This window comes from Bombus pascuorum, chromosome 10 (genome assembly GCF_905332965.1).
Source record: "Bombus pascuorum chromosome 10, iyBomPasc1.1, whole genome shotgun sequence".
NCBI lineage: Eukaryota > Metazoa > Arthropoda > Insecta > Hymenoptera > Apidae > Bombus > Bombus pascuorum.
The window spans coordinates 12,382,292-12,399,227 of NC_083497.1; the positions used below are offsets into that span (position 1 = coordinate 12,382,292).

The window sequence follows — 16,936 nt, forward strand, 5'->3', positions numbered from 1 at the left end:
TTTTCCTTTTCCGTGAAATTAGAAAAAGAATATATATAGTAAAACCTATCGTTTTAATTATTACTTCATTAACCTAACCAATTATTATTTAGTGACAGAATGCTTTTTTACATTAATAAATTGCTTTATTTGTGCTTAGAAAATGTCTGAATTTTCAAATGTTGGTTATGTTCAGCCATGATGTATTTTGTTCCATAGTATATGGTGTGTAATATATTATGTGTTACACTTGACTGTAGGTATAGATATAGTTCATTACATGTTGCCAAACGAGTGCCTTGTTATATCCAAGTACGTATAATAGGTATCATATTACGTTCTATACTTCTTATTTATAAAACTATTATCTGTCTTTTCGTATTTATATTATTCATGTTTCGCATATATATACATATGTATATACATATATACAGACGCGCACGCTCGCACGTGTATCCAATAAAATTATGGAAAAATATGAAGTTTTAAAACAAGTGGGCGAGGGATCTTTTGGACAAGTATACAAAGCAAAGAAACGATCTGACGGTGAAATCGTAGCTTTCAAAGTAATCCGAAAGGTAAAGCGATAAATATTCGACCAAGTTTATGGTAATGGTTACCTGCTTGGATTCATAATTTTATATACATTTTTGTTTCGTACAAATAAAATTATATAGCGTGGTAGATCATTCAAAGAACTAAAGAGTTTGCGTCAAGAATGTGAAATTCAACGTCATCTTCATCATCCAAATATAATACAAATGCTTGATTCATTTGAAACAGAAAATGAGGTATTGATATAATTTTTGAGAAGCATTTGCAATTATGCATTTCCTGTAGAATACAGCTAACCTTTTCTTTAGATAGTAGTTGTGACTGAGTACGCAGACAAGGAATTGTATGAGATATTAGGTAAAGCAGGTCGTTTGTCGGAACAAAGGGCACAAGTAATAGCTTGTGATCTTGTGTCTGCACTTTACTACTTGCATTCCAACAGAGTATTACACAGGTTCGGTATTTTACCTGTTAAAATGTTTTCTGGTAATAATAAGTTGTTTCTGCTCTAGGGATCTTAAACCACAAAATGTACTTCTTGAAAGCAATGGAGTTGCAAAGTTATGTGATTTTGGATTTGCTCGCAGTATGAGTACAGGGACGCATGTATTAACTTCTATAAAGGGAACGCCACTGTATATGGCTCCAGAACTTATAGAAGAACGCCCTTATGACCATAATGCAGACTTGTGGTGTGTTAATTTTATAGATAACTAGATGTGAGAATGTTTGGCAAAGCACAGTATATGTATTACGTATAGCACTTTGTTTCCAGGTCCTTGGGTTGTATTGTGTATGAACTAGTTGTAGGGTCTCCACCTTTTCAAACAACTTCTATTCTACATTTAGTCAGATTGATAAGATTTGAAGCGATAAAGTGGCCTGATTACATTTCTCAAAATTGCAAACAATTCTTACAGGTTATAGCATATTGATAAGCTTTAGAAGGTTTTTATTTTTTCCTTGTCCATCAATGATAATTTTATTAGTAGGGTTTGCTACAAAAGGATCCTTCGCAAAGGTTAACTTGGCCAGCTCTTTTAGATCATCCTTTTGTCAAAAATAGAATAGTAATAGTAGGTGAAATTGGGCCTACACCATTCACTACACCTTTATCCGCAAGTCAGGCTAGAGAGAAACAGATGCAACTACAGAACTTGGCAGTGCAACCCACCAATCATCAATCAAAGTATATATGTATACCTATACGTTACAGTTAAAATCTAACTTTCATCAAAACTGAATCTTCTCAGTGAATATTGGACTAACAGGTCTTCTTCTTAAATACTGCTTTTAATTAGTTAATTCGTGAATTAATTGTATTCCGTTAATTAGAACTAGTTGTAATTTCTAGAATTAACTAGTTAATACTGTCATTGAGACAAGAAACCTTTGATAAAACTTAGTTTTGATTGATGAAATCGAGTAGAGACAGATCTTTAAGTAAATAAGAATTTTATATGAATATAATGCAGATTTTTGGAGAAAGCTATTAAAAAGTTACAAGAGCATGAAAGAACAATCGAAGAACGTCGCCAGAAAACATTTACATCAAATCCGCGCTATCCGATACCACACGGATATTGTCAACATGAAATGAACCAATGTTATACTTTACGACATAGCGAACCAAGCGGAACGGATTCTAGCACTAGTGTCGATGTATTATTAGGAAATCTTAGTTTAAGGGCATCGTTGAAAAGCGACTTACTCTCAGCGGATCATGCATTGTGTCGAAGTGATTGTCCAAACACTACGAATTCAACAAATAAGCAAACTGTTCTAACGTTTGATCAGATGTCAAACGTTAAATTACCGATTCGTTTAAGTGAACGAAACTCGAAACAACATTCGGAAGAAGAGAAATCAGAAAAGAATTTTGAACTAAAAACTACCGGTGGTAATAAATTGAATCTCGTGCAACAGATCGCTCCTCGAGAAGTCGAAACGATTCAATCAGAAAGGGACCGTGAAAACGACGAATACGTATATGATCAACAACTACGTTCCCGAAGATACGATTCAGCAGCTAATGCTGGACTATCGTGTAACAACAGAATACCTGACTGGAATCCGAAGGCTGTCGATAGGCCGATCGAAAACGAAGAATGGATAGCGTTTTTGCAACGATCCATGGAGGAAATTATGGAGGGTGAAGTAGGATCGTTGCTTCAACAAAACTGCGTGTCGGTATTTGTATCGCCATTAAGGAATCCAGCAGCCAGTTGTCGCGTTGTCGAATACGTCGCTTGTCTTTTGTCTTTACCATTCGTTGTATCGGTAACGAAAGATTCTCTCGAGAAGATCACGCAAGTATACTTGGATGTTAGAGTCGTACCGAATCTCGTTTACTCTCTGAAACTTTTAATGTCCGAACGTTCCGAGTTCGAACTGGACAAAAAGTCTGAACCAACAAATGCAAACACCAGATCAGCATCTACGCTATCCGCGGACGAGCTACAAACTCTAGAATACATGATGCTTGTACTTTGCAGATTAGTTTACAATCGACAACAATTTCTCACTCAATTCTGCGACGCCGTTTACATCGTAAACGGAGTAACGTTGTTACAACAATTGTTGAGTTTGGAAAAAAGAAAAGCGCGCGTGGTCGTAGACCTCGTTGCGATTTTAAGCAACATATTACGTTCTCAACCAGAAAATGCTCATCTTGTGGAAAAAGTTGTATTGCATTCGCACTTATCGGGTAAGTTTGTCGCCTCGAAATTCTCATGTTTTTATTTTTAATCGGCGGAAGACATTGATTTAGTTTTCCTCCCCTTTTGATTATTTCACTTTCTTTTTATTTCTTTTATATCGTTTTTTATTTTTTCGCCATTTCACTTTTACCGTTTGTAAGTCGATTGTCGTTTCGTCATAATACCAACGAAATATTCTTTCGTTAAAAAGGAAATTCGATAGAGCAGCTCGGTAAACTGCTCACGCATCGACAAACGATACTCCGAATGAGAACATGTCAGCTGATTAGACTCTTAGCCAGATTTTCTTGCAGAGCCTTGCAACAAATCTGGTGTAAGTCTCTGAAGAATCTAGTAGAAAGTTTAATCCTTGACAACGATCAGTGTGTGAGGCTTGTAAGTAATAAAATTACAATTCAAATGAAACAAATAAGAACTCGGATCGTCGTCGTCGTCGTCTAAAATATAGGCTCGAGAGTACATACGAAATATACTTTCAGGCCGCCGAAGACGCAGTCAAGGAATTAAAGGAATTGATGTACTACAATCAACAAAATCCTGTTACTTGATGCATTTCATTCTTCGAATATTTTAACATTTATTTTTTTTGTACTTGACAAAGCAACAAATTATCTTTTTTTTATCAAATTAAACACAATTCCAACGTTATTATTCATTTTATTATTCAACACAGCGTCAAACTAAATGCTACTATAGTAATTTATTAACTTTGATATTACGATTTAGTGAGCAGCCACTCGATGGATATATCGTCCGATGAATCATCGCTATCCGTGGTTACATTCATTTGCCGTTTGTTACATTCCTCTTTGTACATTTCTATTAACTTCAGGGTATCCTTTCCGCTGAGTCCTTTTCGTTGACCAAGTTCTGTTTTCTCCTTCTGTAGAATATAAACGTTGAGCATAAAGGAAGAATTTCAAATTTTTCCTAAATTTCGTTATCAACTCTCGGGGCAACGTAATAATAATAATAATCTTTTGCGGTTATGAATATGGAACCTATATCTTCCGTTCTTTTCCAATGAATACAAATGTTGGTCTTATCTCCGTATTGCTGCAAACTTTTCAATTCGCGAAATTACGCCGATTACTTACTTTCGGTGCAATGGTCGGTTTACCATTTCTTGAAAACGCGTGAGAACTATAATGCATTACACTCGTATAATCGTAACCAATTCCATAATCTGTGACAGTGCCATTGTCGTATTTATTAAAATTATGCTCCTTGCCTGTATAAATCGTAATAACGCGAATAAATTTTGTTCGTCCAACGTGAATTTCGATTCGATCCGCCAATCGTCGAAATAATCGACGCGTTACCTGGTTTTATATTTTCCCAATTTATCGTCACCCACTCGTCACGATCCGCGGCACTCTGTTGATGGTAAAAGCCTAATGCGTGCATCAACTCGTGCACGACCACACCATGCTGCACGCATCCCGGATTCTGCAAATTCACTACTTGTCCGCGATCGTGCCTACCAACCAAGGACCAACATCCCGACATTTTGCCCTTTATAGTGATATAGTCGGTATCTGCCTTTTTATAAGGACGGAAACGTATGCAGGTGTTCTTATGGTATTCCTCTATAGCACCTTCGATTACCTCGATGTCTTCTTCATCTACAACGGGGTACAACGTCTTGACAATTTAAAGAATCGAATCTTCTCTTCTAATTTTCTTAGAATTTTGCTTAAAATCTTAAAGGCTTCTAATTTTCTTCGAATTTCAAGCATACTCCCTTAACAAAATGATTTACCGAAATCCTCTTCCTTTATGTAATAGGGTACAACTCCGCCTGGCCAACGAAACGCGTTGTTCAGCAGACCATTTTTCCCCCCATCTTCCTCCGAATTAAGCATTATATCTCCTTCGTACAAACCACTTAATTCCCAAATGTTCTGCTTGTCCTCTTTCGTCCATGATCTTATGCGATCAGCTGTCAGCAGTGAATAGAAACAAATAACGAATCGTGATTTAATTAGAATGAATTTTCCTACTTCTGCCAATCAATTGGACAGCTTTCTGAGAGAAGGCTCATAAGACAAAATAGCGTATTAACGTAATAGCGTATAACGACGCTTAAAGTGCCGGCTACTTTCGATCAATGGTGTTTACCAGAGACCTTATAGATCCTTTTTTCAAAAAGCTTTTCAATTACGATCATATACCGATGGTTTGATGCTCGTGTCTTTCGTTGAACGTTCCTTCAAATTTCGGCGTTGGTGGTACGATCTTTCGTTTTAAACCGTAATCAGTAGCTTTTGAATCGACACCGATTGCCACCGTTACAAGGAATAATATAATTGTTATTTCACTAGTTTCGAACCGAAGCATCCTTAGGCGATAAATAGTATGCTCGATCGTTACTTTTCCGTCGAACAAAATATCAACTAGAATACATATCGTACAACCGTACTTTTATACGCGAACAGGAACATACGTACTTAAATAAATAGACACGTATTCCGCCCACCCTTCGTGTCTCCCATTATCAAACGTTACTTGGTAAAACTTGTTCGTAACCGATATGCACCGTCATTTCCGTTGATTAACCCATTAAGGACCAACATTGCGTTAACCCAACGCTTCATCTGCAACTTTCTCTTTTCTAGTTTATATTACTAGTAGTGATGAAAATTCATGTCAAAATCAAATGTGTTTCCGGTCTATTCAAAATAGTGCTTGCCATTTTCTTCGAAAATAATATATCAATGCATATTCATGATAGACGATATCGAGATCGCAAGGAGAATACCAATTTGCTTTTTTATCTTGTTACTTATACATGCAATTAAAAATTATCTCTATAACCATTTGAAGAGCATACGAGAAAACATGGTATCATATACATATGTAGGTCAAAATGATTCGGTAGTTAGTCGTGTAATTCGGTATATGGACATGTCATCTCGGAATCATTTCGGGCCTTTCTCCCCTGCTCTCGTGCTCTCTTGGTGTATTCTTGTCAGCTTTCGATCTCTGCCTCGATCGCCATAGCTACTATAATTATCGTTATATTCGAAGATAAAAATCAAAGGAATTTCATATTGCTCTGCACGTTCTATCAACCATGGAAGACTTTCGAACAAAGACATCGTATGATCGACTATCAGAGAGCACGATATTCGGATTCCTAGTTGAAAAACTATTTTCATATTTAATTGCCTCGCAACAGTTCTCGATCATGTTCGAATAGCGGAAAGTGCGTGGAGAGAACGACAATGTCTGGTGTCACGTGTCGAAGACAATCACTGGTAAACTTGTAATCACGCTTGAAAATCTTTTCAAAGAGCGATCGAAGCAAGGTCAATGACCAGCCTGTTCCAGATTCGAGTAGGAGCTCCACATAGCCTAAATTCTAACCGGATTTCTTGGAACCGCAAGCGAGCAGAATGGTTCTTTCGCGTCTGTTACGATCGGTACACCTTTTTCAAGTAGATACGATGGCTAACGATCGAGTTACCCGAACATTCGCATTCGTTTCTTTCTCTATTTCTCTCTCGTTTACTTCGAATCGTTTCTCCGTTTCTGTCCTCGCCTAAAATCGTGATTACTTTTATTTGCATGTCGAACGCGTTGCAAATCATCTTGCGGTTCTCTGTGCAACATGCTATAACTTGAAACGAGTCTGAAAATGTATATAGAAACTACAATGTATTTATCGTAAACATTATCCATGTTTATGGAACACATCCATATTTATCGCGATAATGACTCACGTTAATTTTTCATATTTTGGGATGTGAAGTCTTTAAAAAAAATTACATAGAGTATATGCTTCCAAAAATTAGAGAATATTTGCTTTAACGTATTGAGAAACAATCAATTTGCTAACGATATAAACAAATATGTACAAGAAAAATATATCTCGCAAATATGAAATATTAGTTGTGAATATAATAAATATGTTTATGATAAAGCGTAAACATAATTAGTTTAAGTACGTAATGTTGAAAAAAAAAAAAATACGAGTAAACATCGAGCGTGTTGCAAAAGGATCGTATCTTTCTCGCGTGTATCCTCGAGAGGTTCTTCGTGAACCACTGACCCACTGGGGCCGACTGGGGACCCACGGAGAAATATCGGCGGGAACGTCTCGCCGCGTCGGGAACGTATTTCGGTAGTGTGTACACTGACCAAAAAACCATACTCTTTCATGGTTCACTGACCTCGTCCAGCCTCTTCGCACTCTATCTTCTTATTTTTCTTTTTGTCTTTGCCTCGCTACTCGTTACCCATCTACAGTGGCTGCCGAAAGTATTTGGACACTTCTAGAAACCTTTTCCGAAAATATTATGTGCGTTATAGAAATTTTGAAATTTTATTAAATTTCTAAAATTTACGATCATATTGGTAAAATTTCAAAATTGAAAATGTACGTACGAGCACGTGGACACTGGGTCGTTATGCAGCAGACCACGCGACATTCTCCGCTTTCCGAACCATTCATTCCTATTTCTAATACGTTTCCTTTTTATTTTCTCTGCGTTTTTCACACCATGAATTTAATTTACATACTGTATCGATACGTTTAACGATGATTGGAAATTAAGTACTGCACAGACTATAACGTCTTTGCGATAACCGAAGATGCGACTAAAAGATTCTCAGAAAGAAAAGACAACATTTTATACGTACCATTCTATTATTAGAGATAGCTGCAAAAATTAGACAGTTCTGTCATTTCTCTTATTTGTTCGTCACGTTTCTTTGTGTCCCTCCTTCCCTCCCTTCTTTTTCCTCCCTCTTTCTTTCCCGCTCTCGATCTCTTTCTCGTCGCCCCTCAATCCCTTCCATTCCCATATTCTATCCCCCTTCTCTTTCCCCAACGATACTCGTTCAGGTAACAAGTATTTCCGAGCTCTCGACTCGGTCATACACCTGTGAGAGTGAAAGTGTCCTCCATCCCCACTAAGAAGCTTTGTACCGTATAGCCACGCTGACGAACAACCAGCCCCGATGCTAGGAGAGACAGCAGAAACGACGTCGCTACCGCTATTATCGTCGTCATCGCCTATTGCTACCGCTATCGTCATCGCTCTCAACATAAGAATATTTTTATCGTGAGAAAACCATCATTTCCGACTTCATCTATTCATTCGCTTATTTTTATTGCTGGGTTTAACTCATCGTCGCTTGGATTCATCTCGATTCATTTTCGTTTTGCAAAATTTTCAAACGCATGCAACACGTTGATTCGAACGATCGTTGAAGAAAAAGTCGAGTGGCATGGCAATGTCGATTTTCCTACGTCTTCGCTTTCTTCGTGAGTGTAATTGCACCTCTTTTTACAGATCGCATATTGCATATCGCGAAGAATTTTAATTCTTTGCTAAAAAATAACGTCGAGCGTTAAGTACACGTTGGTACCAGCAACGTGAAAGAGTAATCGATTCCTTTCCGCCCTTACTTTTCTCCAAATCGAGCATTTCCATCGTGAAAGTATCAAGGAGAAATAATTAAAGAAAAGAAGGAACGCTACTTCAGGTAGCGAGTGTGCGTAAAGAAACTGGAGGGTTTAAAGGGAATTAAAGAGAAAGTAAGACGGTAAAGGCAGCAAGTATGCGCTGCCTGTTAGAAATACTCGTATAGCGTGTAAAACCATGATGGGTTTAAAAGACATTAAAATGCTTTCATCGATGTATTACCTTGTCGTATCCGATGTATATTACCTTCCGAGGAGAAATTTCGAAAGGTGCGTTCCATAATTTTTTTTACCGTACTTCTCTACTGGCAATCAGTCGCCAGTCGAAATAATACAGTGTTACAGGGTATAGACGCACGGTAGTTTGCGATCGAACTGACGTAGGTAATAAACCCAGAAACGCCTGTCGGGGCCAATACACCCACCTTCTTTTATGGGGCAACGAACTCTGTATATACTCTCTGTATCGTACTGTATCACGAATCATGGTGTCACTCACAACCTATCCTTTATTCGCATGCATTAAGTCTGGAGAACCACCACCGATCCATTGATGAATCGTTCGTAATTCAAATCAGGAAGCTCGTTCTCCGATTTCGTTCAGTTTGTTCCAACAGGTTGTTTAATCGAATTATTTCCGATTACATATGGATAAAATATTTCGCAATTATCTGTCGACACTAGCCGATCGTCGATATATTACAAAGATCAGATTAAGAGGATTAATCTTCCAAAGTGATAGAAATACTACTGATGTTAATACGATGATATTTATATAGTAAATGTACGTAACAGCGTATACGGGAAATACTAAAATATATTACTGCTATGTTTTTTAATAGCTTAAAGTTATATCCCGGTGGTTGTATCAGAAGGCAGTAAATGTTGATTCTAATTATTAATTCATCGTTAGTTTGTACTCTAGTAAAATTCATCTACCGTTACCATAAATCAATTAAACTGTCCCGATACTTATGGTCGACAGTGTATACGACTTTAGGTTCGTTCCATTATCGTAACCGTCAAATTCGTTGAACTTTCTGAAATGCTTCGATATGGTTTTACGTAATAGGGCGAGCAACGAACTGTTTCTTAATTATCTCCTTTCGCCAAAAATATTTCGTTTGGTTCGTCGGCCCGTCCTGCATCAGATACAGGACGATAAAATGGCATGCTTGCGAAGTACGAAAGTCGTGAAAATAGCGTATTAACAAAATTAGCATAAAAGGAGAAAGTCGCGGTCGTTGGCCGCACGACCACGTTTGGTTCGACTGTCGAATCTGCGAATTCTCGTGTGAACGGGTCTCGCAACTGAAAGATCGAGATATGGCGACAACGTGCGACCGATCGGACATTCAAAAAGAAACTGTACTCACACACACAGTCTGAGGAAAAAGGAGGCAGACAACGGGTACGGGACAAGTATCCACTGGGAATAAGTCGAATATCAATTTTTTTATCTGAACAAAAATGATTCGTCCCCGTGTTTGTCTTTCTCCAGAATAACGAAAGAACAGTCTGACATCTTTAATTCCTGGTCAATACGTTACTATACATACATACATACAATACAATTGCTGTAAGTCTAACTGTAGTTATATTCTAGAAAAATGAAATCGCGTTTGACATTATTTTTATAGAACCTTTTAATTTCTATCCGACGATAAATCAAGAAGTAGATCATTTTCTAGTCTCTAGCCTCTAAGAAGGTTCACAAATTTGGCAAGGATCATTTCCGTTACGAAGACTTTTTCAATTCCTTTTGTCTTTCGCAACGCTCGAATCAGCCACCCTATTCGACTTCCTTCGACACCGATGTGTTAGCGATACTAGTTTCGTTATATTCACGATTTACACGGGTACGCATTAATAGTCATCGAACCATTAAATGCGAAGGATTTTAAAGAGCATGTGAAACTTACTAGTCAGTCATCGTTTACCTGGTAGTTGATAAATAATTAAAATTGAAAGGCAGGAGCTGTTGGCTGATCTTGACATATCGCATTACGATGCGACTCGCATACGGGTGAATAAACTTGAGAAATTTATCGAGGAGAAACGATGATCTCTCGCGAGCAAAGAAAAGGACCCTAACCTTGATAACTGGATCCAGCCAATGACCCCAGTCGATCGTTGCCCCGGTTCTACCTGCTTACCACAAGAATTAGAGGAAAGAGGTAGATAGACTGGTACCTATGTGCCAATCCTGCATCTTGTTCCACCATTAACCCTCCTTTAAATATGGTCACCTCCTACTATAATATTCGTTTTAACAATGGTGATTCTACGTTCACCGAATAGCACGAATAAAGATGAAAAATAAGAATACAAGAAAATACAAAAATATGAAAAACAGAAAAAGAGAGAAGGTAAAAAGGAAGGATAGAAGTTCGGGTCGACGCATTATCAAAGTAGTACGATGGGTCGAACGAAAAAGTGCAGGAACAAATAGAGTAGTATCTGAATGCAGGGAAAGGTGAATCGTGGAGGACAGGAAGGATCACGAAGAAAAGCTACGTGGTTCGTCCATGAGGATTGCGATCAGCATAAAGTTCGTTATACCCTTCGAAGAGAGTTGACAAAAAGTCTACGGTCATCAACCAGCCTTGGAGAAAAATCATTTTATCGAGCTCGGAGTAGTTGTCCTTAGGTTAAATGAAAAATAATAAAATTACATTAAAGGTTGAGCAGTTTATCACCGGCGCGAATTCAATTCGAATAGTTCACCTCACACGAAGGAGCGAATATGTTGAACTTTTGAAAGAAAGAGGAATGTACAGAACAGAATAGGTACAATTGAGAAAAATGCAAGAGTTTCGGGCAGTAAAGAGGTAGCTTCGATATTTATATTGTACTTATTGGAATAGGAAAGAAGATATAAATTTCTTATGAAGACTACACGGAAAGAATATAAGCCTTGTTTCGTTGACCGTCTGATTTTTATGTCACTTGATGATTGAAAAGACGATTATCGCCAAACATTCGATTAATAAAACCTGACATATCTACTCTCATTAGCTAACAGCTGTTAATACCCCACATCGATACCAAACTGCTAGCGATAAAAAATTGAATTTATTACCCCACTATGCGCATTTTGATGTTGTTTCATCTCCTTAAAGTTAGCTGCAAATAAAAATTCAATGGGGAGAAATTGAAGGTGATATTGGAAGTCAAAGTATTATTCTCATTGTATTTTGTATTTTTAATATAACTTTTTAATGAAACTTTGATTGGCCAATGTTTACGTAACATTTTGCGCCTGATTATACCCATAGAATATACTGACAAAGTATAACTGCTAAACCCTGGGACATTCTGGATATCGTAACATATTATGTCTCAGGAACTTCAATAGTTTTAATTAACTTATTATGTTTGATCGAGAGCTTATTACCAGGGATAGTAGTAAGAACCCTTTTCACTCCACTCTACTCAACTTTTCCCTCTACATTTCCTTCTACTTTTCGAACCAACCCTTCGCCTTCGCCTTCGCCTTCGCCTTCGCCTTCGCCTTCGCCTTCGCCTTCGCCTTCGCCTTCGCCTTCGCCTTCGCCTTCGCCTTCGCCTTCGCCTTCGCCTTCGCCTTCGCCTTCGCCTTCGCCTTCGCCTTCGCCTTCGCCTTCGCCTTCGCCTTCGCCTTCGCCTTCGCCTTCGCCTTCGCCTTCGCCTTCGCCTTCGCCTTCGCCTTCGCCTTCGCCTTCGCCTTCGCCTTCGCCTTCGCCTTCGCCTTCGCCTTCGCCTTCGCCTTCGCCTTCGCCTTCGCCTTCGCCTTCGCCTTCGCCTTCGCCTTCGCCTTCGCCTTCGCCTTCGCCTTCGCCTTCGCCTTCGCCTTCGCCTTCGCCTTCGCCTTCGCCTTCGCCTTCGCCTTCGCCTTCGCCTTCGCCTTCGCCTTCGCCTTCGCCTTCGCCTTCGCCTTCGCCTTCGCCTTCGCCTTCGCCTTCGCCTTCGCCTTCGCCTTCGCCTTCGCCTTCGCCTTCGCCTTCGCCTTCGCCTTCGCCTTCGCGAAATTTGAAATTTTGAAATTTTCCAGTGGCGAAGGAAGATGTAGTTAAAATATTTACTGGCGGTTCACAGCTTCAAAAAAGAAGTGTTTGAGTAGATTCGCGTTGGACCGCAAAAATATATTGTGCTTATACAATTTCTGCTGACCATAAAGAAAGAGAAGAAGCAAGCTTAGCGTTCTAAACGATGGTGTCACAGCAGTGACGGCATTAGCAGAGACAAACAGTTCCAGATATAGTGTTTAACTCTGCGTAATCATGTAAGCTGTAAGTAGCGTAGATACGGAAGTAGATTAGTGTAATCTCATATACGGAGTAAATCTCATATATTTATAGGTTAGGTTAGAATTGTGGAAGTCTGGCTGATTAACTTCTAGGTAACATTTAGAGTACAGTACGTATACGTATGCACATGTCACAATGTTATCCTGTCAGTGACATTAGTGAAAGTTGTAAGTCTGATTAAACTTAGGACCTCAAGATAGACGTCTCTTCCCAACCTTTTTAAAGACCTTCTAAACCTCTCCAAAAAAAAAAAAAAATGCCAAAACCGAGGTATCCACGATCAAGTTCCACAAAACAAATCAGGTAAGAAGAAAGTGGTTGAAACTAAAAGTAGTTTTTCCTCGTTCTAGATAGGTCAGATAAGCGAAACTTGTCAAATAGTATCTTGTTTGCTATTTTTGTCCTAGGACCGTAGGGTCTTAGGGTTTAGATTAGAGCAACGATATTGTAACACATTAATAGCGGTCGAAAAGTTCTTGGAATTACCAAAGATAAATCGGAAAGCGAAAAGAAATTAGAAATTTAGTCGCGTCCACGAAATATCACAAATGGACTGACAAACAAAATAGCAAGAAACGACGAGAGGAAGCTATTAGCATAGGTAGCTTGTGTCAGCAATACTTTTGGTAACTTCAGAGCGCGACGTGGTTCTTTGTAACTGTTCTAATCGTAGTATTTTACATCAAAATAACAAATAATGTGTGTTTAAGGATGCAATATAGAAATAATTATAACTACAACGTTAGAGTGAACATTATACATATAATGTATATAACCCTCGTATAAAATACAAAATTCTAAAGCGATTCATATTATACCAGAATAAGCAGATCGTTCTGACCGTCTTGATCGTGTAGCCGTATCTCAATTGTAAAACGGTTGATCGACTATTTGAAAGTCAAAAATTTAAATTGTTTCTATTCTTACTTGTGTCCGACTTAACGGACTACTGGGGATTGCCAGTCAATCGTTTTCGGTGTAACTAGGTAGTTCCATCGTTTAATATCCGCTAAAATAGCATTCATACACATATTCTCGCTCAACTCCAATTACGTCTTAGTTCGGTGTTACCGTCAATAAATATTTGCTACGTTTTTACGTTAATAATTACGTGAGTATTTGAATATTTTTCAATTATTGCAAATATACAGGATGTCTCTACAATTAGGATACGACCGAGCAAGAAGTGATTTGTTTGTCCTTTGTTACAGGTAACGCAGCAAACATCGTTTCGGAAGATTCAATTGAATCGCTCGATGCTTCATCGGAGCTTCGCAAACTGATTCACGATGAACTTCGTTTGCGCGATATTGGTTTTATTCGTTTCCATTCTTGTATACGTTTTCTATGTAAATCGGAAGGTACGTCGTCTACCACCTGGTCCTTGGCAACTTCCGATCGTCGGCTATCTTCCATGGATCGATGCAGAAAAACCGCACGAAACTCTGACGAATTTAGCCAGAGTTTATGGTCCTATATGTGGATTCCGCATGGGTTCCGTTTATACCGTTTTATTGTCGGATCCTCAATTAATAAAGCAGACCTTCTCGAAGGATATGTCCACCGGTAGAGCACCTTTGTACCTTACACACGGAATTATGAATGGATATGGTAAGATTGTCTGACGAAATCATGTATATCGCTCAGGAACTATACTCGTTAATTCTATAAATCGAAAAATATAAAAAAGTAACGATATTATAAATACTATTTCGTAATTTCGATGACTTTGTACAGGTTTAGTTTGCGCGGAGGGAGAACGGTGGAAGGATCAGAGAAAATTCGTTAGCAATTGCTTACGAAACTTTGGAATGATAAAGCACGAAGGACCAAAACGAGAGAAAATGGAGAAACGAATATCCGATGCAGCAAATGAATGTGCAACGGTATGTCGTATTATTAATCACCGCTTTGTTGCTTCTTTCGAAAACTAATTGTAACGCATATATACTAACCCTGATAATAAAATTTCCGACTAAACACAATAGTACTAAGATAACTTAAAATAGTAAAATATTTGCTTGGTGAAGAAGTAAATACCAGAAAGATCAGTTCCAAATGGATTACATGTTGAGAACAAAAATATTTGGCCTTCTGATGCCTAATCCTGTTAATAGCATGAATTGAATTCAATACGTCGGCGCAATATATCAATCGATGATACATCGCTCACTTTTTATACAATTTTCTTCGTCTGCGTATGATAGGCACTGAAAAATCGCGGGGCAAATGGACCGATCGATCCATTAAATACGCTTCATCATTGTATGGGTAATCTTATTAATAGCATCGTATTTGGAAAGACCTATAAGGAGGAAGACGAAGTTTGGAAATGGCTAAGACATTTGCAAGAAGAAGGAGTGAAAGAAATTGGTGTCGCTGGACCGCTCAACTTTTTACCTTTTCTCAGGTACATCCAAGTGTCAAATTTTAAACGACATTATTAAAATAAAAGAATGACAAATTTATGCGTAAAAATTGCTCTTCAGATTCTTACCACGATACGGCCGAACGATACAATCAATCGTCGATGGAAAGGAGAAAACGCATAAAATATATCGGGAAATACTCGAAGAACACCGTGCACAAATCACGCAAGCATCAGAAAATAAGGATAAAGTCGAGAGTTTTTTGGCAGCATTCGACGAACAAATGAGGAAAGAAAACGGTACAAAATCCGGCTTTTTCACAGAACCCCAACTGTACCATTTATTGGCGGATCTTTTTGGTGCTGGAACTGACACTACTTTGACTACCTTTCGTTGGTTCCTCTTATTCATGGCTGCCCATCCTATGGAGCAGGTATGTTGCACTCTCCTACAACTCCTTCTACGATATGTGAGATTTTCTATAGCGAGATCGTAAGGTAAAGCATTAAGTAGAATCATCGATTGATAAGTTCATAACAAAAACAACTTTTGTCCATATTTGTCTTTCCTCGGAAAAGTAAACTATTTACCATGACAAATTTACGTAAAGGCAGTTGAACCGTCTATCATTTCTGTTTCCTATATTACTCATAGGAAAAGGTACAATCGGAGATGGATCTATGTTTGAAGGAAGGGGAGCAGCCGACTCTAGACGATAGAATCGCTATGCCTCGTCTCGAAGCTGCTATAGCCGAAGTGCAAAGGATAAGGACTGTTACACCACTCGGTATTCCTCATGGAACATCAGAGGTACCGTACCTTCCATAAATCAAATTCCAATTTCTCGATGGGAAATTTCGTCTGTTTAGGATATGCGAATAGGTGATTACGATGTACCACGCGGTACCATGATCGTGCCGATGCAGTGGGCTATTCACACCGATCCTGCTTACTGGCAAGATCCTCTCGAATTTCGACCCGACAGATTCCTATCCGATGATGGAAGTTTCTTCAAACCGGAATCGTTTCTCCCATTTCAAAGTGGTAATTATCTTTGACTTTTCTCCCGCTCCTTCTCTTCTCTCGTTCACCTTCTCTTCGTGATATTATAGATATGTACTTTCTGCTTCATCGTATTTATTCGAATAACGAATACCTGCTCGACGCGTTTTTCTTTTCTCCCCCTTTTATTTCATTCTATTCTCTTTTAATTTTATTTTCTTTGATTTCATTTTGTTGAAAGGAAAACGCGTTTGCGTCGGAGAGGAACTCGCTAGGATGATACTATTTTTGTTCGCCGGAAGGATACTGCGTGCATTCATTGTATCCGTACCACCGGACGAGATGATCGATCTCGAAGGCGATTGTGGCATTACGTTAGTCCCGAAACCACATCGCTTGATGTTCGTTCCGCGACATCAATAATCAACGATTATAATCAATAAAAGATGTAGATCTGGTAAAACGACTGTTGTAATACGATCGATCATCGTTACAAATTACAACTATCACAAGCGTGTTTTACGAAAATATACACTTTTCATAATTAACCTGGTCGAACGATCGATCGTTTAGAAAGTTTTCGTCCAGCGG

General features: G+C 38.5%; 3 protein-coding genes across 4 annotated transcripts; 2 read left to right on the forward strand and 1 right to left on the reverse strand.

Moving 5' to 3' along the window:
• Positions 1-110: 110 nt before the first annotated feature.
• Positions 111-4,164, forward strand: LOC132911178 (serine/threonine-protein kinase fused). The gene is made up of 10 exons (XM_060967596.1): positions 111-291; positions 414-557; positions 657-770; positions 843-988; positions 1,047-1,226; positions 1,310-1,454; positions 1,527-1,723; positions 2,010-3,241; positions 3,445-3,629; positions 3,734-4,164. The coding sequence occupies exons 1-10, from the start codon at positions 202-204 to the stop codon at positions 3,800-3,802; spliced, it is 2,502 nt and encodes an 833-aa protein (XP_060823579.1). The 5' UTR covers positions 111-201; the 3' UTR covers positions 3,803-4,164.
• LOC132911191 (hatching enzyme 1.2) lies at positions 3,970-5,985 on the reverse strand. The gene is made up of 5 exons (XM_060967613.1): positions 5,429-5,985; positions 5,017-5,196; positions 4,577-4,879; positions 4,352-4,485; positions 3,970-4,137 (listed from the first exon to the last, which is right to left on the reverse strand). The coding sequence occupies exons 1-5, from the start codon at positions 5,592-5,594 to the stop codon at positions 3,970-3,972; spliced, it is 951 nt and encodes a 316-aa protein (XP_060823596.1). The 5' UTR covers positions 5,595-5,985.
• Positions 5,986-12,707: 6,722 nt separating this feature from the next.
• LOC132911182 (cytochrome P450 306a1) lies at positions 12,708-16,893 on the forward strand. 2 transcript variants are annotated; one of them, XM_060967604.1, is made up of 8 exons: positions 12,708-12,956; positions 14,186-14,585; positions 14,712-14,860; positions 15,182-15,384; positions 15,464-15,776; positions 15,998-16,153; positions 16,213-16,387; positions 16,587-16,893. In XM_060967604.1, exons 2-8 carry the CDS (start codon positions 14,264-14,266, stop codon positions 16,766-16,768), a joined length of 1,500 nt encoding a protein of 499 aa, XP_060823587.1. In that variant the 5' UTR covers positions 12,708-12,956; positions 14,186-14,263; the 3' UTR covers positions 16,769-16,893. The 2 variants fall into 2 exon arrangements, with proteins under 2 accessions (XP_060823587.1, XP_060823586.1); XM_060967603.1 differs by lacking the exon at positions 12,708-12,956 and adding an exon at positions 13,374-14,085.
• Positions 16,894-16,936: the final 43 nt, after the last annotated feature.